Raw genomic sequence first — 26,243 nt, forward strand, 5'->3', positions numbered from 1 at the left:
GGTCTGTTCTAGGGCTCAAACATGATCCTCAGTTGCATTTTTTTCTTGATAAAACGGTAAGATATAGTCTCTAATGTCTGATACGGCCAATATATGACAACAAATGATGATCCGTAAAATGTGTAATGCTTTAGTGTAAGCTGGATAATTTTGCAGTTTCGCTTGTTGCCAGAGGGGCATAGTTCTGCAAAAACTCAGAGAATTGCACTATGCACCTTTAAGGAAAGTTTTATGTTTGTAGGTTAAGCACATGCTTAGTACTGTGATAAGGTTTAGAGAAATTGTCACAAATGAAAATGAAATTTGGTGATGTAGAATTTAAAATAAAAACGGTTGATATGTAAAATATTTAACTGTATCTTGTAGAATAGAATGTGCAGAATAGAATGTGTGTAGTTTTAAATATTGTGTTTCATCTAATGTTGATGATGTATGACAAATTATATATTGACTCTAGGCATAGGGCTCCACTTAGGACAAGATAAGAGCAAGAGCATGAGTAAAGTGCAGCTTTATACTGATTGGTAATCTGCACTGTGTTTTATACCTCTTAAAGTATTAGTTCACTTTAAAAAAATGCAGCATATATGTCCTTACAATATTCAATTGGTATATTAATTACAGGTACCTATTCCATATGGGAAGTAAAATGAAAAATGTAGAATTTGCACAAGCATGTTAATTGCACTTTAATTAAAATATTGACTAAGCTGACTAATACAGTTTGTTTGCATTGATATCATCATCAAAATCAACAGTTGCATGCAAAACAGCAATAGCACACTTCCATGTGTAATTGTAACTAGCAAGGAGACTGCCACAGTGCCACTATACATTTGCATGTACACGCATGTAAAACATACAGCACATAACGTTTTATAAGTTTTGAATCCCATCCTTGAGCTAATCACAAGCATCCTTCTTCATCCTTTAGCTAAGATATCCCTGGAACCTGGGAGGAGAGGTCGCTGATGCTCTACAGGTAAATATAACCCACTCTAGGCTAGAATATAATGATGAACTCACTATGGCAAGCCGTTTTAAAATTTAATCATTTTAACCTACTAGTCTCTATTTTCATGCTACTAGTACTTATTTTTTAGATACTAGTATCTAATCCATTAAGTACTAGTACTTATTCATTAGCTACTAGTGCTTATTCTTTAGATACTAGTACTTGTTCATTAGTACTTATTCATTAGATACTAGTACCTTTTTATTAGATAGTCTTACTGCATGCTGTATTTATTGTTGCATAATTCTAAAGTATTAATTTTAGCATATATATTTGAATATCCAAATCAAATGTCCATTTTCCATGTTGTGAATATGGTATCCCAGAAGTCCTCTTCGACATCAGCCTGTGAAGTGAAAAGTATTAAGATGCTGAATTTGCACAAATACACAAGAACAGATTTTATTATCTTTAGTTTATAAATTAACCTGTTAGGTGGACATGGTGAGGTTCACAGCTTCAAACCCCACAAGTTCGATTGGTGAGGGAAGTGTCTTTTTGTAAGTTCGCTAGAGAGGGCAAAGTAAAAAAAAATAATAATAATAATTCAGCCTACAGAAGCAGAAAGGCAATAAGATATATTTTAAATTGAAACATATGGAATGTTTTATATGACAGCAACCTCTGGAATTTTCACTCTCAAGTCAAAGGTCTCTGGCGAGAGTGCTACAACAGTGACAGCTGCCTGGTTTTCTGGATTTTTCTCATATTTCTGGTAGAAACCCAGAATGTAAGATATGCCAGGCACATACTCTTGAATTCTGAGGGAAATTTATGTGAAAATGGAAAAATACATATTAAAGGCATGAGATTTGAAATCTTATAATATATAAATATGGAGCTAATTATGTGCCAAAATTAAACAAACAAATTCAGCATTTTGCTGAAACAAACTCGATCTGCTTTGTAAAGGAAAACTCGACTCGCAAACAAACAGAAAGCAATTTGCAAAAACAAAGGTCAATTTCAGTGAAAATGCAGTGGAGTAACCAATATTGTCTTTTACAAATAAATAATTGATCCTTGTATTTGTGATAATATATCACAAATAAACACAAACCATCCAATAAATTGCACGTAACCTTTAAACAAATACCACATCTAGTGCATACAAATGCGTATCTGTTATGATTGTGAGATCTCTCGGCTCGATTTTCTCACAAATGTGTCCAGGCAGATTTTTTCACAAATGCGGATGAGTAACTTCCTCTTCTAAAACAGTAGATGGCGCTAAAATATGTTTTTTTTATTATTATTATTTATAATAAACACCTTGAGGTTTTCTTTTGCAAAATGTTTATTACAAGACCACTGGGCCTTTAAAATTGTTGAGGACAAAATGCCACATGGTAATTAAATCTGTGATTTTACACAGATATGAGACTATGAGAATGACAGACTCGTTCAGTGTAGGCATAATTACTAATTTAACCATTTTTCAGAAAAAATGTAAAAAGCAACATGCTGGCAGAGCTTTCAGCTTAGATTCCCAGAGAGAGTGAACTTCACACATGAATGTTATGTACATTGTATTGGCCTATTTTCAATAAAAAATTGTGAAATTAGCCAACATTTTATTATTTTGTCTATTTTTTTTTCGGCCAATTAACATTTCTGTCTTAAAACAGCTGTCAATTATGAAATGTTTAGCTATGGTACTTGCATCTTATCTCACACTTTATGACCATTAACAAATTATCTTAATGCTGTGCAATATCCTTGCTGCACTCAAGTCGAGTTAATGCTATATTTGGTAATAATTTCACAACCTTTATTATACACACTGATGAAAAATGCATCATCTCACCAGTAAGCCAAGTCACCAAAAAAATAGTCACCTTTATACAAATAAAAATATAAAAATAATTGTGTACTATAAATACATGAGGGGAGGTACTGGCACAATTTCACTGTAGTATGTCAGTCTTACCAATAGTAACCTTCTACAAGCTTTGGAAAATGTCTTTTTTTTAGGTAAAAGTACTTTTAAATAATAAATGATATGCTATGTTTACCGCAGTTGGTGGAATTGCCCTGTGGAAATGCGTCAAAGGATTCTCAGGTATAAATATGCAGCTATAACGCACGTAGGTGATTTTGAATTCATATTCATGTCGATATACAATGGTTACATACTGTTAAAACGAATCCTGCTATTGATATCTTTGTGAGACTGCTGATCATAGAACAGTGTAAAGGGAAAACAATTGAATGTGAATACCGAACCTAACTTTACCACAGTAACTCATGAATGCCCTTGGCGCCAGCCCTGGAGAGAAGTGTTACTTAGTGCTAATGTGCATTTCTGTCTAGATACGTAAACAAACTTTAGCAAAGGAAAACCTCAAGATTTTTATTATAGATAAAGTAAGACAAAAACTTTTCCCTCAGCAGGATAGGCAAAGGCAAGCACGTTTCAAATCAGTGCGTCTCCCGGGAGACTAGACCTAAATTAACCCCATATTTTTTGTGCCATACTGTCTTAGAAGAAGAAGTTACTAATTTGTGAGAAAATCTGCCTTGACACATTTGTAAGAAAATTGAGCCAAAAGATCTCATAAAAAAGTGTCTCACAATCATAACAGACAGATATGCATTTGTATGCACTAGATTTGGTATTTGTTCAAAGGCAGTGAATTTGTAGGATGGTTTGTATTTATTTATGAAATATTATCAAGGATCCTTTATTTATATTTGTAAAATACAATATTGGTTACTCCACTGCATTTTCGCTCAAATTGACCTGTTTTTACAAATTGCGTTCTGTTTGTTTGCGAGTTGAGTTTTCCTTTGTAAAGCAGATCAAGTATGTTTGCAAAATGCTGGATTTGTTTGTTTAATTTTGGCATATGATTCGCTCCATAATATAGTAATCTCAAGCTGTGCATTGATATTTCAGGACATTCACCTTTGACCAATTATTGTGAACACCGAGGGCAGGGCTCCCCAGTTGATCTTGGTGTATATGGAAGGTTTAGACTCCGGCTGGCACTCTGAGGACACCCTCATAGATACATCATATGTCTGACACTCTGCACCCCATTTCAGATGGGCCTAAAAACACAGGACAAAAATCAGTGAGGCAGTGAGATATGGAAACTAATGAGAATAAGTTGCATGATAAAAAAGTACTTTACCTTTACTGATGAATGAGTCTTATCTACGTTTGCATTGGCACATACTTTCCAGTTTGCTAGTTCACCAACTTCAGAGACAATCATTTCAAGATCGTCTCTTTGGGCTGTTGGCAGATAAAAGGCTACACCTTCATAGCCCAGCGGTTTTGCCGATGGACTTAGACCAAGTGCTTTTACTGTGACTACAGGCTCTGGAGTGGAATCAAGAGCCTACAACATGAAGAAAATGGCAGAGCTTAAATAAGCTGACTAAGCAATCCCTAGATAGTTACTCTCTACAGTAGATATAGTTAGAATATTAAACTGTTAACATTAATCATAGTCTTACAGTCAAATTTCTTTTCAATTTTTTGTTTTGTTTTGTTTTGTTTTGTTTAGTTTTTTTTTTTTTTTACCACAAATAAGGATTTCATCTGGATTCTTTGGAATAACTGAAACTTAAATTCATTTACCAGCAGTTTTACAATATAATTCTCAGGGTGGACTGAATGAAAACTTTCACACAGTGTATATCATGCAGCACATTTACAGTGTGTACAATTGTAAGCAAGTCTTTCATCTGTCTGTCCAAGTATACACAACATGCAGGGAAGGAACTGAATAGATTGTGTTCTCCACAGGTGTTCTCATCTCTTGTGTTGTACATAGAGGAAAATGTAAAATAAAATGGCTGCACATTTATTCTCAGTTCACTACTGGGATTGATTCAGCCACTAAAACAGTACCTCGAATACTCTGCGGCTGAGATCCATCATTTCTCTGACCCTTGGAGAGTGTTTTCTGCCTGCAGTGACCTGAATCTGAATTTTTTCAATGGGATTTTCACCCTTTGCTTTGGAAAAAAAAAAACAGCAACAAGCTATTTAATGGAGTCCTTAAATATTACTTTTGCATTATATCAATAATTAATTAATGCAAGGTACTGGTACCTGGTTCTAGTTGATATGAAAAGCGGGTATGTCCCAAGAAGTAATATAAAGGATATTCATGAAGGTAATGTGATCGTTTGGCTTCTGCCTCCATACAGATCGCAGTTCCATAAATCGTGGCCTCAGCACATTGCCTGAATTTCATCTCAGTGTCCTCAGTCGACCATAGAAAAATACAGTTGCTTAGACCACAGGATACGCTAAACATCATTTTTATTTAGTGTTCTGTGTTAGTCTAGTTCTAGAGGGCTGCTATACCTGTTCATCCCTTGAAGTTGGTAAAATTGATGTGGCCAGTGGCAAACCCTGCCGGTAGTTTGTCTCAGGCATCATGGGAGAAATTTTGGAAAAGGATGGATCTTCGATGTTTCTCAAAACAGCAAACACATTAGAACTGTTTGATGAAGAGGAAGAAATCGTTAGGATATTTGGTAGCACTTTATTGAATAATACAATGGTGCGGTAGAAATGTTGGGAAACGTACTTGACTGAAAATAACTCGGTGGCTGTTTTCTTCGGAGTCAAGTTCATTTCATACTTTTGCTCTTTCACGTTTATTTTCAAGTCAAATGCCCATGGCAGGTTATTTATTGTCTTACTCTTCAACTCAACACCACACTGGAAAAGATCTGTGTTGATTCCATGGAAGACAAAATGATCCTTTGTCACTCTGAAGACAGGAGGAAAGTCAACTTTAAGCAGAGAAACAATGAAAAATAAAGAAATAATTCACCCCCCAATATTTTTTTTATTATTTAGTCACCCTTATGTGAATTTAACAACAGAAAAGAGGGGCTATAATATTCTTCACAAAGTGCATAGGATATTATTTTGCAAAAGAAAGAAAGTCATTCAATTTAAATTTTAACATGCCTAGTGATCCAGTAACCTTTCCCTAATTAAAACATATTTTAATCAAAGAAATGAAAAGCACTTTGGGGATGTTTCAAATCATACACACTGACCAGAAATGTCCGGTTACGGATGTAACCCTCGTGCCCTTTCGTTGTCACTCCGAGTTACATCGGATGACGACAAATGGGGTTTCACTTAGAAAGCCTACCCACTTTGAGTACCATATTACAAAACGAGCCAATGCAAAGGAATGTCATGGGTCTGCAGAATTTGCATGGAGCAAGTCTGCCCCACCTCATTGGTATAAAAGGAGGATGCCGACAATGTGCAGATATGTTTTTGCTTCAGAGCTAAGTTTTTTCTTCACTCCACAAGCCTCTTCTAAAATGTCAGCTTTACAAACAAGCAAGATTCCCCGGTGTTGGTGTGACACTTCCTCTCATAAAAGAGCTTGTACATGGCATGTCTATTTAAGAATGCCTCGCCCATGCACTTCTGGTTGCAGTAGACTTGTGTCCGACTTGTGAGCATGAATGCTTTCTAGTGTGTTTGGGCATTGATCAATGATGAATGACTCACTACGGTCGAGACTTAATGATCTTGCAAGAGTGAGAGTCCCCTCATCCACACCCCAATCTACTTCCTCTATATCTAGAGCTAGTACTACGGCTGGTGGCCAGGGTGGCGCTACAGAGGAGGATACAATGTCTGTCGCTTCATCACAAGGTGGGCAAGATTCATTGAGTGAAGACTCTGCAGCGCTGCCACCTACGGGTGTGCAGTCGTTCGCCGAGCCTGATCCCGAGATGACGGCCATGCTTTCCCGGGCAGACCCCTCCACCCTGTCCGCAGCGCTTGTACCTGGACGATTGGTTTTTGGGTGTCCCAAATACCTTTCTTCATGGACATGCACAATGAGATCTCGAAGTCCTGAAAGAACCCCATTTCTTCCCGCAACCGCTCACTGATCTCACCCGCCTATCCTCCCCTCGATGAAGCAGATGCCCGTGGGTACACTGGGCTCCCCCCGGTTGAACGCTCTGTTGTGATGCAACTGTGTCCTTTTTCTCAGCAGTTTTTCTCGTGGCGAGCCTAAGCACCCATCCAAAGCCACATTGGTGGCAAAGTCTTACAGAGATGGACAGGCGCTGCTTCTCTGCATGCTATGGCCATTCAAGAGGTCTACCAGGCCCAGATACTCAGAAACATGCACAAGGGTAGGACAGACCCAGGGTTCTTTGATGAGTTGTGCGCCGCCACTGCCACAGAGACCCCGTGGCTAGCTGTGTGCCAGTGCGTACGTGCCGAGTGTACCCTCGTCAGGGAGTAAAACAGGTCACAATGGGATGAGTCGTTGGAGGCAAACAGGTCTACCTGCGCATCCCCGAACTGATGCTAAACCGACTGGGGATTGATTCTCCATTCTCCAGGAAAAGGCTGAAGCTCATGGGCTGCACAGTTCAGGTCTCTTGGGATTTAAATGGCTCGAAGCGACCTCAGATGCTTCTGACTCCATAGGAGGAGGTGGCTGGCGAGTTGCGACATATGGTGGGAACAGACCACCTTGTCGGTTTATAAAGGCCAATGTCCCGGTATTGACTGATAGGCCTAGTACGTGCTGGTTCTTGAGCAACGGTGCAGAGTGAGATGTACTGACAGAAACTCTAAGCAATTGCAATCGACAAAGCTGCTGGGGGGGGCAGCATGTCCATTGCACATGGCACCCCAACCCGTGGTGGAGGCATCTGTTGAGACAACAAGGGCACCCCGGCCCGTAGAAAGCTGAGGTTTGTCCACGAGGTGACGGTCTGACGGCAGGTCGGAGTTACTAGTACTCGGAGCGTGCCTTGTTGCCGTGCACCTCAGGACTCGATCTCAAAGCCAGAGCTGAAGTGGCCTCATATGAAGCAATCCCAGCGGTGTTGCTGCGGCTGCGGATGCCATGTGCAAGGCCGACTGCAAATTACAAAATTTTAACACCTGTGTCAGGTGTTTAAATTTTGTAATTTGCAGTCGGCCTTGCATATCGCATCCGAAACCTCAGTGTGCAGATCCGGGAGCAAAGGAAGGCTCACCAGAGCTGACCTGACAGGAATCCCTCATCTAGACAACCACAAGTGATTTTCTGTTTCAGACCAGACCAGCCTCGCCTTAATCTGGTGGTAGCTAAAGTCATAAACTCCATAAGGTCATCATATGCTAGGATAGGCTAGGATATGAGGAGATGTAGATAAGATATCTGCTTCCATCTCTAGTTTATCTTAACTTGAGGCGAGCATTCTCTCAATCAATCCGGAATAAGCCACAGAGCGGGATCCCAAATCAGCCATTAGAGCAACAGAGAAAGAGGGAACCCCCTTTCAAGCTCCTTCACTAGCTCCATGGGTGATTCCCATGATTACGGCCACCAAACTGATGTGCTGAGACTTGACTACCATCGCTCGCAAAGACAGCAAAAATGGAAGCAAAGCTTTCTTAGTGGAAACTGGCCACATTGAGTACATCCAGCACCCTGGAGTACTGAATGTGCATGCTCCACGCCCAGACAAAAAACACACACACATTGTGTTCATCACCTGGCATTATAAAATATAAATTTTAAATTGTCTGCTTTTGGTCTTGCCATTTCTTTCTCATACAAGTGGCTTCCTGAAAACAATTAAGTTAATTACGTGTTTGCAGGAACCCTATTTATACACTCGGGCACGGGTATTGGTGTGAAGTTACACCAGGTTCCATGAGGACTCGTCCCCATAGCATCAACAACTTAGCGTTGATTTCCACCAAAAGGAAGCAATTGCTTGATGTTGCTACATCCACACCACTGGGTGTCAGTGTCCAAGTTTAAGATAACTGTCACATCAGCCTGCCTAACATAAACCCAGAACTACTGAGTGCACCTTTAAAGAATCACAGCTGAAAACATTTTATAATTACCCAACAAAGCCATCTGTATGCAGAGAAATGTCTGAGCTTAGCAGCTCACCCAGATGTTCCTTGGGAGGAGGATTAATTTCAGCTTTAGCTGTAGACATAGAATGTGTTAATATTTTGTATTTAGCTCCATATTTTCCAGTATTAACAGAAGTCTAATGGAAAACTGACAATAATCACCTTTCATTGTAAAACCATTTACCATGGAATAATATTTGCTGATTTCAACTGGGAGACCCAGACAAGTTGGCTGTATGAATCGAGCTTCATAGACAAGGTGAGGCTTGGTCCAGTGCCAGGAAGTCCCTCTTTGAACATCCTGAATCTTTTCCCAAACTTTACTCTCCTTCCCTGCAGAAGGACTAAGTGACTGAGGAGCAGAAAAGAATGCTTCATGTTTCGATTATATTTACACAAATTAAGAATCACCAAGAAAAATAGGTCTCTAACTCCTGTTACAAAATGCAGATGGTGAAATACCTTAATGATGCTCTGAATGGATTCTCCGCTTACATCCATTAAAAAGGCCTCCTGTCCAAACAGGCGTATATATGCCGTCAGAAGTCTGTCTTTCGGTAGGTTTTGCCAGTCAGTGAGCTTTAAATGATCAGAGCATAACCATTAACATAATGCTTGACATAAGTTAGACATTTAATAAATCCTGAGACTGAAAATTCTCACAATTTTCATTATAGAGGCAAAATCTGTGATTTGAGGGAATTTTCCTGCAAATAGCTCTTGGATTCCATCTGTGTGAACACCGAGCTGAAAACATTCAAAATATTTAATATGAATATATTGTATACATCAGATTACACTGAATTTTATAGATTTGGTTTGATTACCTCAAGAAGTTGCATTATTCTACCAATGAAATGAATTTTCCCCTTTATCATAAGTTTTGAGGGTATGGGACTTTCATTTTTCAGCATGTAAACATCAGTGGATGTCCCAAACAAAAAGTCATCTGAGGAGACAAGAAACAGCATCAGACCATCCCCAGCACCACAAAAGGCTGTTCTACAAAGTTATCAATTAAAGGCCTGGTTCTCATACGAGAGGTTCTCTCGTATTGCGTTTCTTCTCGAGATATTGAAGCCAAAAAATTATCCTTAATTTTGTATTCATTTTCAACGCAGTGCAGCAGGGGGGTAGCCTGACTTCGTCATACTCATATTCAAGAAAGAATATGAGTCTGAAACTCCTCCATTGGGCTTTGATTATGAGGTGTGTCGTAACCGAACCAGGACAAAAAAAAAACAAAAACCTCTGCACTCAATTGGATAGTCGGTAGACCTACCAACCAATCAGAGCAACGCATAAGTCAAGTCCTTTGCATAGCGCAGTTTTCAAATACAGAACGTAGCCTACTTTATTTATTTTAGAAGTTAAATAACGAGTGCTACTTCTTTTACTTACTTCTCGATGAGTGCCACCAAAGGAGAAACCACAACGACCACAGGCTTTTCATTACATTCCATCTTCTTAACGACCGTCAGAGCCAGCTGATGAGTTACACTTTTCCCGAATCATGTAGGAAGGACACCAAAAATATCTTTCCGATCGACAAATGCCTTGATTGCAGTTCTTTGTTTGTTCTCAATTCTCCAGCTGCAGTCATCTTTGACAAGCGCACTTTGATGACGTGAGGATTACGTTACTGAAGACCACCTGTCAATCATCGTATAAAGCCCGCCCTAGCAATTTGATTGGCCCGATGATTTCTGAACCGATCATAATTACTCCTCAATGGATAGAGTCCAGACCGAACTTCCCGTCCAAAAAATTTTCTGGGCGGTGTTCATAGGCTGCTCTGCGGAAACTGCGCAGCCTACCAGCGAGCCCAATGTGACGTCACGTCCAATCGAGGGTGCTCGCGCCCTCAGCACCTCCTAGCCCGGCAGAATGGGCGTGGCTTAGCGTATATAAGCAGGGCTCGGAGGCTGTTTCTCTGGTTTTCATCTCTTCAGCACGCATTGCTGGATCTTGAGAAGCTGTGTCGCTGTCAAAACAGTGCTAGGACAGTGACTGAGGAAGCCGGCCGTCTTCGCCATCTTCAGCTTTCCGAAGCAAGCTACACTATCCAACGACGTATCCTTTTATTATTGCTAAAACTAAGCATCTAAAAGACCACGGGACGTCTTTTTAAAGGAGACGTGCTCTTCCCCTCTCACCGGGAGGATGTTAGCACTGCGAGGAGCTGAATGATGACCCTGCGGCCTTGACTCGAAGCATTCCACGACGAAGCTGTCTCTCCACCCTTTGTATGGCCATGCAGAAAGCGCCGTTCTCAAAGGCCTCTGGAGCCCCTGGCCGCTGCGACGCGCTCGCCAGATTCCCTCCCTCAAGCCTCACCCTCCCCCTCTCATTGACGCGAAGTTACAGCTCACGAGCCGCATTGCCCTCGTGCTGAATGGGTACGCGCCGCTGACAATTGTTCTAACTGCGGCTAGCTTTCTTTACATTACAAGAAAGCTACCCCGCTCCCAAGCATCACCGGCGAAATGAGGAAATAGTGTGTTAGTCTCGTAGAGGCCGGACTAATCTCCAATTTCTCAAACATTTCTCAGCTCCTTTTAGTTCGAGCTGGTTATGTCAATATGGCAGCGCTGAGCCTGTTATATAACACGCCGACACACAAAACTGTGAAGCTGTCTTATCTGCTCGCGCTAAGTAAAGCTTGTGTCTTCTGAACCTGTGGCTCCGAGGCAAAACACACAGTTTTCGCACCAGAGAATATCGCACTCGCAATCGCTCGCGTGCCTACTAGCAAGCGCTAACATGCAATTCGCCAGTGGTATTAAGCACACGTCATGAAGTGCCTCATGCCGGCCAGTTTATGAACGTGAGTCCCGTGCCAGCTCACGAGCGCCCATGCTTACAAACATACGCACGGCTCAAATTTAAGGATAATTTGTTGGCTTCAATATCTCGAGAAGATGATGATGAAGGTTTTCCGTAGCCTAAGCTAAACTTACCCAATACTCGTTCCCTCATCTAGAGAGAACCGAGGTATGTTAGATAACCGATTCGTTTCACAGACAGGGCTTAGATTAAGTCAGGTTTAGGCCTTAATTAAATTATGACATTTAAGTAACTTTTTTAAACATGCCATAGAAAAAAAAACATTACTAGTGTGCATCTTGAGACAAAACAATGGCACTAAAATATTGCTAGGGTTAAACCTTGTCTGTGAAACTTTGGGGGAAGAGTTGTAAACCCACCATGGAACCAGTCAAAATGCATGCTCTTGCTATAGCGATAACTCAGGTGGCCAAGTCTGCGGGTAAGAATCTTCATGGCAATGTTACAGGCAGTAGATCTGTTTAGAAGAAGCAAAGGAATGAGGACAATTCAGATGCTTTGAAAGGAGTTGAGCATAACACTTTAGACAATTCAGCATGCTTACAGATTTTGATTATCAGGGGTGCGGGACATGGCAATTCCTTTGAGCAGAGAGTAGGAGAAGCTGGCAACCTGCAGGTCATTCTCCTCCAAGAGGACCTCAGTTATCACTGAGATCAGAGCTATGGAGGGCTTGGTCTCTAGAAGCACCATGCAGGCCAGCATGCGGATTTCAGCAGGAAGAGTTTTTTGTACAAATAGGTTCAAGACAATGTCCTGTACCTGCAAACATACAAGACATAGTCACGTAGAGATATGGTCTGCATCTGCTGAAAGGGTTCCTAGCTAGTGGAGACCTGTGTCCATCAACACCCTCAAAGCTTGCACAGTACTATGCCTCCTTGTGGGATCAAATTTTTTTTCTGGGTAACGTTTGGCAGTTTTGATATATATGCTGTTGAATGTTTGGTTATCACATTAGCTTACTTGTGCATAAACAACTTCTATCTGATCCTTCTGATTTACTCAGACTTAGTTCTCCATTTATTTTTGAATCCAGAGATGCTGTACTGTTTCAGAAGATATGTAACAGCGCCCCCTACCATATAATAGTCAAAACATGGATTGCCGGAAGTCATCAGTGGCTGGAAAGCATTTAATCATAAATGACAGAAAATCTTGTCAATGGCAGGGAAAGAGTTAAGCTATGTGAGGTTGAATGGGGCTTATATGTGGGCAGGAATTTTCAGGTATCTCCAGAGATGTTTGACTGGGTTCTGATCTGCGCAGTGGCTGGGCAACTTAAGGACAATTACTAGTTAAAGTGAATATAAAAACTCTTTAAATTGCACATTGACATATAAAATTGGCACACTATCATCTTATGAATAATTTAATGATACATTTTAATATTATCTACCTTTAAGAGATCATGTAATCTATCAGATGTGATGACAAATTCAGATGTTGTTAGAAAAACGTTTGCTTTTATACAAGGCTTTTTTCCCATGCAGAAGTTGTGCCGCATGCTTGAATTGGATACAATTTAAGAAATATGTCCAATGACAAAAAAATGCTTTGAAATGAATGCTTTTATCAATACTCGCAATGTGATCTATTTGCTAAAGTGTCCTTGCCAAAAGATACATATGGGAAAATAATCACAACAATTTAAATCTCAGATTAATGAATATAAATCAGGTATTAGGCAATACATATCTTCTCCAGTGGCTAGACATTTCAATTAACTAAAAGAGATGATATAAAAAAAATAATTACTGAAACGAAAAGAGCTTTTTCTGAAGGTGAATTAATAGCTCGGCATTTATCTGCATTCAGCTATTCTTTTGCCTTGACCAGTGTGCAGACCCTGCCGCTGAGAAACACACCCACACCAATGCATCACCGGTAGGATGCTATTCCATAGCTTATGAGTGGTGCCTGGTTTCATCCAGACATTTTGCCTGGAACTGATTTTCATTAAACCATAGAAAGGTGTTTCTCACAGTCCGAGTCCTATTTTTACGATCTAAGGGGATGGTCTAAAGCGCACAGTGCAAGTGTACTTTAGACATGTCTGAATCCACTTTTGTTTGTTTAACGAAAGGAAAAATGAAGAGTTCAGATGCAAAAACCTCTAAATGCCATTTGAAATTTTCTTCTTTAATGATGATTTTTATCAAACTTGTATATTTAAGTTCAGTAATTTTACTTAAATGGCAATGATAATTACCTATTAATTGTTATTTAAGTGAAATTACTGAACTTAAATCATCATTAAAGAAGAAAATTTCAAATGGCATTTAGAGGCTTTTGCATCTGAACTCTTCAAATGTTGTCTAAAAGGGTTGTCCCCATTCTCTTTAATGAGCGTAACGTGAAATAAACCAACCAGAGTCTCATCTCATATTTCCTTTAAAAGCCCTTTAGACCAGGTTTTTGTTGGTCAGTGGTGCAGTCTATTTTAGTTTCCTCAAAATAGCAACGAGCCAACAATGCGACTGAACAGATCAATGACCAAAGAGTGTAAAGACCAGCGACTCCACCGAGCAAGGACACCGACAAGGCACTTGAGTATTACATTCTCTTGTTTATTTATTGTTGTTTTCCTTTCTCTTCTACAACTTTTCATCACATCTTTCTGTTTGTGAGCTCCTTTACACTATGTGTTTTCAAATCCCTACTATTACTCACATACGTAAATCAAATGTCACACGTCAGAGGCGGTACAATCCTAACAATCTTCGTACCCTTCCGCTGTCTTCTAATACTTTATTCTCTTTTACTATTGGTCTCTGGAACTGCCAGTCCGCTGTTAACAAAGCTGATTTCATTACAATTTTTCAAGTCATTCAGGTCTCAGTCTATTGGCCCTGACTGAGACGTGGATCAGAGCAGAGGACATTGTCACACCTGCTGCCCTCTCCACTAACTTCACTTTCTCACACACCCCCTGTCTGACCGGAAGGGGTGGTGGTACTGGTCTGCTCATCTCAAATGACTGGAAATTTGTTACTTTAGCACCTCCATTTGACAACAGCTCATTTAAATCACATTCAATTACCATCACTAGTCCTATTAAAATCCATTTCGTATAGTTGTATATCGTCCCCCAGGTAAACTTGGCAGTTTCTTGGAGGAGCTTGACGTGCTACTCTCATCCTTCCCTGAAGATGGTACTCCTCTTGTAATTCTTGGCGACTTCAACATACACCTAGAAAAACCTTAGGCTGCCAATTTCCACACCCTGCTTGCATCATTCAACCTCAAACGAGTATCTACTGTGGCTACTCACAAATCAGGTAACCAATTGGACCTTATCTTATTCCTCCAGGCCCGCCCACGCCGCTCCCTCTTTACTGCTAAAATGGCTTACTATCACAACAAGTTGTACCCACACTCACACACATCATAAACACCTCTCTTCACACTGGTACCTTTCCCACAGCTTTTAAGCAGGCTCGAGTAACCCCACTGCTTAAGAAACCCAACCTAAATCCAGCACATCTAAAAAAGTTACAGACGGGTATCTCTTCTTCCATTAGTCGCGAAAACACTTGAAAGAGTTATTTTCAACCAGATCTCCTTCTTTCTTACACAGAACAACCACTTGGACAACAATCAGTCTGGTTTCAAAAGCAGACACTCAACTGAGACTGCCCTGCTCTCAGTAATTGAAGCTCTGAGACTGGCAAGAGCAGCTTCCAAATCCTCAGTCCTCATCCTGCTGGATCTGTCTGCTTTTGACACAGTTAACCACCAGATCCTCCTGTCAATCCTAAATATGAAGGGCATCTCGGGAACTGCACTCCAATAGTTCGAGTCTTACCTCTCAGGTAGGTCTTTTAGGGTGTCGTGGAGAGGTGTGGCATCTGAGATCCAACATCTAGCTACTAGGGTGCCTCAGGGCTCAGTGCTTGGACCACTCCTGTTCTCCATCTACATGACATCACTAGGTTCTGTGATTCAGAAGCATGGCTTTTCCTATCATTGCTGATGACATGCAACTCTACCTCTCATTCCAGCCTGACGATCCAACAGTAGCTCTTATCTCAGGCTGCCTGACACGCATTTCTGGCTGGATGAAGGACCACCACCTTCAACTAAACCTTGCAAAGACAGAGCTACTTGTGATCCCGGCCAACCCAACACTTCATCACAACTTCTCCATTAAGCTAGGCTCATCATCCATAACTCCATCAAGGTCAGCTAGAATTGATGATCAGTTGAAATTCACAGACCACATTGCTAGAACTGCCAAGTCCTGCAGATTTGCCTTGCACAACATCAGGAGGATCAGGCCCTTCCTTACAGAGCTTGCTACACAACTCCTTGACCAAGCACTTGTTTTATCCAGACTGGACTATTGTAATGCTCTCCTGGCTGGTCTTCCAGCTTGCTCTGACAAACCTCTACAATTGATCCTGAATGCTGCAGCCAGAGTAGTCGAACAACCACTGCCACTGCTCCCTCTTACCTAAACTCATTACTTCAGACTTATGTTCCATAAAGAAACTTACGCTCTGCTAGCGAATGTCGTCTTGTGGTACCATCTCAAAGAGGCACAAAATCTCTTACTCGGACCTTTACCATGACTGTTCCCTGCTGGTGGAATGATCTGCCTAACTCAACCAGAGCTTCTGAGTCAGTAGCCACTTTAAAGAAACAGCTGAAGGAGTATCTTTTTCGGTAGCACTTGATTTAGTAGCACTAACACTTTCTCTTCTCTTCTCTTAAGGGGGGCGGGGGGGGGGGGGGGTTGATTGCGATTTCACTTTTTTCATTTTAAATAGTAAAATTTAATTGTAATTTAAGTTCATTGTAATGTTGCTGTTGGTGCATGAACAGTATCTTAAAATAAAATGGGGTCACTGTGTTTCTGCCCCTTTTGGGGTCAGGAACGGGGTCAGACAAGGTGGAATTCTCTCCCCTTTTCTTTTTAATATGTATGTTGATGAGCTCTCTGTCTGCTTGAATCTGTGTAACACTGGGTGTATGATAGGTAACACCTTAGTGAATCATATCATGTACGCGGATGATCTTGTTGTCTTCAGTCCTAGCAGTGCTGGCCTTCAACAGCTTCTTAATGTTTGCTCTGAATATGGAATTGCTCATGACATGAAATTTAATACAGACAAGAGTGCGGTGATGATTTGCAGAACTAAGGATGATAAATGTCAAATGTTTCCTACTTTTAAATTGGCAGGTAATTCCTTGATAGTTTTGAGCAAATATAAGTATCTTGGGCATTTTATTACAGACCAGTTGAAGGATGACCTTGACGTTTATAGGCAATGCCGCTCTTTATATGCTCAGGCGAATAGTTTGGCTCGCAAGTTTGGTGGATGCACAGATAGAGTGAAAGTTGCTTTGTTCAGAGCTTACTGCACTCCTCTCTACACTGCCCACTTGTGGTCTAGTTTCAGCAAAGCCAGCTTGCATAAAATTCAGGTAGCTTACAATGATGCTTTGAGAATTCTGCTGAGAAGACCACGCTGGTGTAGCGCCAGTGAGATGTTTGTGGCGGCAGGTGTTAATACCCTGCAAGCCACATTGAGAAATTTCATGTACAAATTTATATGTCGGTTGAATAACTCAGAGAATTATATAATTGTGGCTTTGACCAATATCAAATTTAGCACTACACGGTATGTGTCTAAGTTATGGAAGCATTGGTATAGTTGTCTCCTTTGAAGTATGTATTTTATTGTGTGTATTGTCTTATTTGTCTGTCTTTTTTATCTGGACCGGTGAGTCTTTAATAAAGTTTATTATTATTAGTATCTGCAAAGTTGCAGCGCTGAAAGTTCAATGTAAGCAGAGATATCGTCTTTTAAAAATCAGGAAGTTTAATGCCTACAAAAACAACTCGATTAGGACTACAGCTGGGTTTTAGACATCACTAACCCGTACATTTACATCAACCTCTCCCTCCGGAAAACGCAAAAAAGGGCATGGCCGTATTTCTGCGGCTCGTAGAGTGTGTTATGTTCACCCAGCTGTCAGGTCTTATGTGTTCGAGCTTCCCACAGACGCTGTACTTCGTCAACAATGGATACAATTTATGTTTGATTATTTTCCTGAAAATGACGATCGTTATCTAGCTCTCTGTGCTGCGCATTTTACGAGAGACAGCTTCAAGAATCTCCACGAATTCAATGCCGGATTCAACAAGAAACTGTTACTAAAACATGAAGGAGTTTCAACTTTAAAACCAGAAGCAGCAGTTGTTAGGCCACAACCTGTAAGTAGGCTAAGACTTAATCATTATAAATGTATTTGCATGTATAATTTCAGACGTAGCCTTGTGTTCTAGTTTTATCAAATGCCAGCGCTGGCTTTATAGCCACTAGGCTAGTTATGCTATTTTGTGTCTACGACAAAAGCGTACAAACATTATGAACCTGAATTTTGTATAAGTACTAACGTTTTAAAGGTATTTTTTATGTATATATTAGAGCCAGACCGGTATATCGGCAGGCCGATATTATCGGCCGATATTAGGCATTTCTATATATTCTAACTATCGGCATCGGCAGTTATAATGGCCGATAAATGAATATTTAAAAAAATAAATAAAAATGGATGAAACACGCTTCAACCAAGTCATGTTGGAGTGTTGGAGTTGTATAAGTTTGTCCACCAGAGGGCACTCTATACCATCACTGGCCTGTTGGCAACACTCGTTTATAACGCGCAACACATTCAAGCTAACCACAAAGCTAGCTGATGCCACTATCATCAATGGAATTTAATGAGCTTTGTTAATTAATTAATGAGCTTTGGTTCCTCTTCTGTTCTGTAGCGACAATAAAAGAAACAAGTTTATTTTTAAAATGAATTATCATATTATTTTAATTAAAACATAATCCTAATGTTAGGGAAATCTGTTTATGTTTTGTTGAGCGTTCATGAAAAAAATTAAATAAAAAATATCGGCCGATATATCGGAATATCGGATTTTAAAACCAACAAATATTTGTATCGGTATCGGCCTTCAGAATCCTTTATCGGTCGGGCTCTAGTATATATTCTTTATGACGTTATTTTCGATTTGATCAAGAACGTAAACGTGCCAACGCTGTTTGTGTTTAACATTAGTAGCCAGTCAGTTGCTATTGTTGCCAGTCAGATGCTATTGTGTAAAACAAATGTGCATAAAGTTAAAAAATGTAGCAAATTATCATTCAGAAACGTTTAGTAAGAGCCGTGTGTGGTGAGGTTCTGCTTGACTCTCTTCATCGCGGCTTTCTCGGTCTGATTCTGCCTCAAACTGATACTGCAGTTCGACACATATTTACATCTGGACCGGAGCTCATGACATGCACGTTACGCCGATAAAGGTAATGGGCATTAACCTTCCGGACAACGTGAGCGACAGTTTAGCCAATCACAACACACCGGCCCAAACTAACCAATCTGAGCCCACTACGTGTTTCTGAGGGAGCGGTTTCATAGAATCAGGAAGTCAACTGCTCGTTCGAGTACAGAGGAGAGCGCGGCTGACAATAAAGGTGAAGTTCATGAAAAATAAGACTTTTAAAAAAAGAAAAATCACGAATACATGTTATATTGCACCCCATAAACACAATCATGCAAAGAAAAAAAGCAGTCAACCCCCCCTTTAAGAATTATGTAGGCCACTGTGCTCTTGGGAACCTTCAATGCCCAGCATTTTCAGAAACTTGAAATGTGGCTTGGTTTTTGCTGTGATGTGCATCAGCTGTCAGACCTTAAAGGTGGGTTCCTTTTCAAATCATGTCTAACAAAATGTTTCAGGTGGACTCTAATAAAAGTGTAGACATGGTCCATATAAACGTGAGGCACCTGAGCTAAATTTCAAGTTTCTGAATACTGTTATCAATGAGATATTTCAGGTTTTTTTTTGTCTTCTGTTAAATACATTTATCTTTGTCACTGTCTAATTTTAGCTTGATTAGTTGGGGACACTTAATATTATTTATTTGTCTGTACTGAGACTTTTGGAATAAAAACTGCACCTTTTCTACAGTCATTACTGTTTTATACAGGGATTCTTTACAACAGAGTTAAACTAATATAATATTTAGTCTTTACACAGTTATTGAACAAAACTGAATCAACACTGAACTGACCGTAACTGAACAATGACACTATTTTATTTTTAGAGCTGCTGTAGGAAGAATCGAACTTTATTTGCATCATTGAATCATTATTTTTGTTTATAAAGCTCCTGTGAAACAATCTAAAAGCACTATGAAAATACAAGTGACTTGACTTGAGTACTTACACTGTGGGGGTCCCTGTTTGCAAGCAGTCTGAATGCCTGGACTGCAGCACCCTGTACTCTGGTTGGAAGTTTTTCAGCTGCAGGTGAGTAGCCTGGAAGGAACTTTAGTAGAGTCTTGATGCTGGAGGGATGAGCTGCATTTCCCAAGGCCTTTAGTGCAAGGACCATGTCTTCCTCAGAGTTTTTACTAAGGCTACTTGCAGCCATATCCAGTAATGGCTGGACAACAAAGGACATGAAAAAAGGTAAATATCAGAGAAATGAGTTATGTAAGAAATACATAAACTAGCAGATTATAAAATATGAAATTAGAAGTGGGAGACAAATATACCTGCACCACAGTGACGGGGCAGGGATCAGTATACACACAGTATCTGTATAACAGTGATCCATATGCCAAAACCACAGTGTTCCACAGGAGAGTTGGGGATTTACTGAAAGGAATTGTCAAGAACTCCTGGAAAGCAGAACACAGTATCAGAAGGCCAGTAAAATGCCATTAATGAATGTAACAAAAAATTCTCTTGGTCACTGACTCACCTGAGCTAATGCCACTGGCACAGGGTCAGCAGACAAGTGGTTAAATGCCACTACAAGTGCCTGTCCAGCCTCATTCGCTGTAATGTCTCCTACTTTGAATCTGGTCTCAAGGAATTTGAGGATCCTCTCATCTGTTGCCTCCACAACCATGTCCAGGAACCACCTCCTGAAGACCAAAAAAGAAGAGTCTGTGGAAGAAGTTCTTGGATTGTATAGTATTTAGAGGGGTGTAAAGAAAATACCTGTGCTCATCATTTCCTGAGACCTGCTTCCATATCTGCTCTAGATTTTCAAGTGTTGCCACACGTAGCAACTGGATTAGATTCAGAACATCCGTGCTGCTAGCGCTGTCCACGTGATATATGTTAGCCTGAGCTAAGCGCTTAATTAAATCTAAAATCTGTGGAATACAGAACAATTAAAAATGTTCACGCGTTAATCTAGTATATGGTTGAATATTTATGTGTATAATCTTGGAGATTTGCCTTTGGCACTGGGTCATTCAGGTTGATCATCACAACAGGAATTGGTTTAAGGTTCTTCTCTGTCTTGTACATTAAGTTGCCTCTGCTTTGCACCTGTCCAGTCATTACTTTGTCAGCTGTGTCTGAAACTTTGAGTAGCTCAATGTTCCGTCTGCAGAAGGGAACACAATAAATGTCATGCAAAATCAGCAGTCTTGTAACAATTGGTTAGCTAATGACTATATAAAGCACTTACAATGCCAACATTCGAGAGTTTCCTCCCTTTACATTGAATGGAGTGAAATATTGGCGCTCCTGAGAGGATGCTTTAGTGATCAGTCCGCCATCTGCTGTGGACTTCACGGTGTATGAGTGTTTCACTGTGGAAACAACACTCTCACCCCTCTGTAAATTCAAACAGCAGTCAGATCAGTTCAAGGTTGAACGTTCAGATTTTTTATTTTTTAAGATTTTAACTGAAATTAAAGGAAACACACACCTGTTTGCTAAGTTTGTCTTCAGGGGCGTGAGCCATACCGCGGTACAAAGCAGCTGGCTGTTGACAGTTTTTGATATCAACCATTTGGGTCACCATCAACTCTTTGGCATTGGAGTCCTCTTCAACGATGTAACTGCTCTGACATACACCATGAATTCCCAACTAAAGACATAATAAAATACATTTTGTATTTTCATGAGGTCATTCTCTTATTAATGGCTGTTTTGTTCTATTAACATGGAGATTTCATACGGTACCTCCACCAGTTCATAAAAACTTTGTGTGGTTTTGACTGTGACTTGCAGAAATCCAAGGATCCCCCTCACAATATTTACAACTGCGTTCGAGACCCCAGGTGCTGTCCGAATGTCAGTAATTTGTCCCTTGGAGAATTCAAAAACGATTGGCTGGCTGAACTCGGCAGATAGACGCTTAGTAAGCTTTTCGGAAGGGCTAAATACACTTTTCCCAGGGATGCCATTGAAGTCTTCAAAGTCTACATTTGAAATCTTTAAAGGAAAAGCACATTTTATAGAATGATTAGACATTATATAGTTATCATTAATATGCACTGAGTCAAGAATAAATATATCATACATAGTTTAGAATAGATTCAAAAATATTGCTGGAATTGGAGCAAAAGTGTTAGTACCTGAAGGACAAATGTTTGTGGCGATTCACCAATGATTTTAAAAGTGCACCTCAGCTTCAGCGCTGACTCAGCCAGGTCTGGCATTTCCTGTCCCACTCGTACCATTCCCTCATATTTATATTCATATGTTTTTTTAGCGTTCAAGAAAGGCTCTAAAATGTTGGCCATTGAGACATAATGAAACAGTATGTATCAGAGTCCCAATATTTAAACTTGTTGTTAAAATATTTATCATTTATAAATTATTTATAGACATATACATCACATATAATAATACAAACAATAATATAGTATATCTTAGAATCAAGAGGCAATCTTTGTAGGTTTTTGTACAGTATTTTGTTTACTTACCATAATTGTCAGTCTCGCTGGCTAATGGAGGGAAAGAAAAACTTTATTATTCTCCTTTAAACAATAAAGTACAAGTTTAATGGGAAAATATGAATTTCAAAATAATAGTTAAACATGCAGTATCATTACCACACTCTGCATTGAATCTGGCTTAATATATATATATATATATATATATATATATATATATATATATATATATATTTTTTTTTTTTTTTTTTTTTTGTACTCACCAGCCAGGGCTACCAGGAGACAGAGATACAACTGCCACATGATTTAGTCCAGATGTGGTATCAGTCACACCGTCTTTTATAGGGTGCTCTGACTCCCTCCTACTCACTTATCTGATGCAGTTAGTGAGGTAGAGTGACCCTGTGGTATTGATAATACAGTCCTACAATATCGTAATCATCTGCAGATAAAAAGTTTTCATATTTAGGACCTAAACTCTGAAACAGTCTTCCTAGATTGTTCGGAAATCAGGCACACTTCAAATCTAGTTTTATCAGTTTAAATCTAGACTAAAACGCAGCTCTTTAACCTGGCATTCTCATAGCACATTATCAATTTCAATTCAAATCATGTAAAATTATTATTAGGCTGCAAAAATTTGGTCAGCTGGAACCGGGAACACTTCCCAAAACACCTGATGTACTTATTACATCATAAGAAACATGGCATCTATGCCACATATTAGTCTCTCTGTCTCTCTGTTTATCCAGATGTTTACTAGTCAGCAGGATCCGGGCCATCCAGATATGATGAAGGATCTGCACCTAGATATGACCACAACACAGCCCTGAAGTGTCAACAGAGACTGTATCAAAATAACTAAATTACTAAAATGAAATGTAAATGTAATTATGCAAGCCAGACAAATAATTGGCAATCTCACTTTGTAAAGAAAACCTTCACAAAGTAGTCATTTTCATCACATTTATAGTATGCATGTTAAGTACATTTATAACCTATTTATTTACTTTATGGAAAATTTTATGTAATGGACAATTATTTTGTAAATGCCAGTCTGTGAGAATGAAACACACTGGTTTGTGTTGTAGAAATAGTTTGAGTAAACAGAACTAGGGGACAAAGGTGTGAGACAGGTCAATGTGATCACAGACAGTGTCATCATAACCTATTAGGAGAGCATGTGACCTGCTAAACAAATTTCATTTATTTATTTTGTCTGACTGCTTTAAAATGGCTTTTTTTTACATAAAAAACATAACATTTTTTTTTTTTAAATGACTCATAAAAAAGGACAATTTAAATATAATTTCTCTCACCCAGCCTAAAAAAAAACTATCATTCTTGGCATGTTTGGCCATTTGGTGAAGCTGATTTCTGTACAGCATATAGTCTATATCTTATAGGTGTGGGGCACTTCACACTTCATTTTTATTTTGTATGGTTGTTCGAATGGACAGCAGTCTATTTGTAATAGTTGTGCCTTGATGTTTTCTAAAGCACCAGTATTTACGGGGTTAATGCAAAGAGATTAGGAAGTGCTGTGAGAAAATATAATTGCTGCATAGGCCGCTATGCCTGTTGTTATGGTTGTTCTGCGTTCTGAATTAAAGCTTTCAACGAAGAGCTCCATTGTAAAGACATTAAAGCAGTTTGATAAATTAGTTTGCGATCAAACATTCAAAATCTCCTCCATATGTAGCTGGTATATAAGCAGTAGAAGGTCAAACTAATGAAACATAATTTACATATCTTCGTTGATTGTTTGATATACAAGGGAGGCTAGGACTCCCTTGATGAGCTGCCACAATTTTTTTTATTTCAGTATAAATAAACACACATAAATGGAATTATCGTAATTAGGGGTCATTTCCTATTCTAAAATCTTTTTGTAAAATTATTCCTTATAATTTCCTGTGACAGAAAAGGCATTAGTTTAACCATTTACAGATACTCATGCCATTCAAAATCTCCAAGACTTTTGTTCACCTTCACACAACACTAAGAAACACATTTTAATATATATTAATGTCCATGATAGTAAATTATGCCACGATTTTCTAAATATCTGAGGTCAATTTAAATATGTGGCATTCTTAAAGGTGCATTGTGCAACATTTCATGTTAAAAATAGCCGTTTTCTAACCCATGCATGCTTAAACACTTGAGTGATGGGCTGAATGAGCCCTTCTCTGATCACTGAGATCGCCTCTATAATCTTGTACAGTGAAATAAATAAGAGGGATTCGGGCTCGAATTTGAGACTGGGCGTGACGTCATGCGCGTTCACACTCGCCTGGCTATGACTGACTGGCAGGTTAGGTTTATGTATTCGCCGCCATTCTCCGTATCAGAGAAGACAACTCGAGCGACACAACTTTAGTCAACTTTCCACAAAAGTAGAGGATGGATTGAAAGGGGCTGTTGGCCTCTCTTATTGCTGTCTTTGCTGATTTTGAAATTAGCCGATGATCCAGTGTTGGGGAAGCTACTCTGAAACTGCTCACCCTGTGGACTGTGTGGGTTCTAATGCCCCAGTATAGTAATGGGGATACTATACTGTCAAAGAGCACTGTCCTTCGGATGAGACGTTAAACCGAGGTCCTGACTCTCGTGGTCATTAAAAATCCCAGGATGTCTTACAAAAGAGTAGGGGTGTAACCCCGGCATCCTGGCCAAATTTGCCCAGTGGCCTCTGTCCATCATGACCTCCTAATCATCCCCATCTATACCAATTGGCTTCATCACTGTCTCCTCTCCATCAGTAAGCTGGTGTGTGGTGAGTGTTCTGGCGCACTATGGGTGCCGTCGCATAATCCAGGTGGATACTGCACACTGGTGGTGGTTAAGAAGATTCCCCTCTCTATGTAAAGTGCTTTGAGTGCAGAGAAAAGCGCTATATAAATGTAATGAATTACAGTGGTGGAATGTAACGAAGTACAAATACTTTGTTACTTTACTTAAGTACATTTTTCACGTATCTTTACTTTACTTAAGTAGAATAAATAGTGCATACTTTTTACTTTTACTTCGTTACATTTTGCAGCAATTATTATACTTTCTACTCCACTACATTTCTACAACTTCTGTTACTTTTTCATAAAATTTTCTGATCAGTTTTTCCCCTGCAAAAACGTAATCTGACCATCCGTTTGTTGCACGTTTGTCACACCAGTGACATTTGGTTGCCATAGATATATCAATCCGGTCACACTAAATGCGTCTCGTAGGCAGTGTGTTTATCGTGCCATTTATACGCGAAAATTTGTTTTTATGTGCATAGGAAACGCACCGTGTGTAATATACGTTTGGTTAGGATTATGGCAAGCCAAGAGGTTCAGAATTACACCATAAATTAATCGCGTTTAATACCAAACATAGTTATTAACATATAGTAAGGATATGGCTTATATTGCCTAATTGCAAGCTTGTTTCAGAAATGGTTACAACAATTTTTTTTTTCCATAATTATTGAACATCATTATAGGAGTATTAGGTGGAACGAGTTAGAATTAAATGTTTTATTAATCATTAGAAAAAAATAAACATTAAGAAAATAAATTGTTATGCAAGTACTTTTACTTTTAATACTTAAAGTACATTTAAAATCAGGTACTTTTTACTTAAGTATGGTTGTCATTGTGTTAATTCTACTTTTACTAAAGTAAATATTTATCTGGTTATTTGTACCTTTACTTAAGTACTGAGATTCAGTACTTCCTCCACCACTGATGAATTATTATTATTATCATTATTACTATCATGTGCCTTCGATTCTATGAAA

At 39.4% G+C, this 26,243-nt stretch overlaps 1 protein-coding gene across 1 annotated transcript; it reads right to left on the bottom strand.

Annotated features, from left to right (window-relative positions):
• Positions 1-674: 674 nt before the first annotated feature.
• Positions 675-22,780, bottom strand: vtg3 (vitellogenin 3, phosvitinless). The gene is made up of 27 exons (XM_039653628.2): positions 22,723-22,780; positions 22,490-22,510; positions 22,139-22,290; positions 21,744-21,995; positions 21,487-21,648; positions 21,244-21,392; positions 21,009-21,159; positions 20,766-20,923; positions 20,524-20,689; positions 20,315-20,440; positions 19,984-20,202; positions 12,280-12,497; positions 12,095-12,192; positions 9,716-9,837; positions 9,552-9,635; positions 9,351-9,467; positions 9,051-9,240; positions 8,874-8,961; positions 5,566-5,751; positions 5,340-5,475; positions 5,082-5,235; positions 4,878-4,984; positions 4,153-4,362; positions 3,924-4,069; positions 1,638-1,776; positions 1,444-1,524; positions 675-1,361 (listed from the first exon to the last, which is right to left on the bottom strand). The coding sequence occupies exons 1-26, from the start codon at positions 22,760-22,762 to the stop codon at positions 1,447-1,449; spliced, it is 3,669 nt and encodes a 1,222-aa protein (XP_039509562.2). The 5' UTR covers positions 22,763-22,780; the 3' UTR covers positions 675-1,361; positions 1,444-1,446.
• Positions 22,781-26,243: the final 3,463 nt, after the last annotated feature.

The sequence above is a fragment of the Pimephales promelas genome, chromosome 21 (assembly GCF_988280905.1).
Source record: "Pimephales promelas chromosome 21, fPimPro1.hap1.1, whole genome shotgun sequence".
Lineage (NCBI taxonomy): Eukaryota > Metazoa > Chordata > Actinopteri > Cypriniformes > Leuciscidae > Pimephales > Pimephales promelas.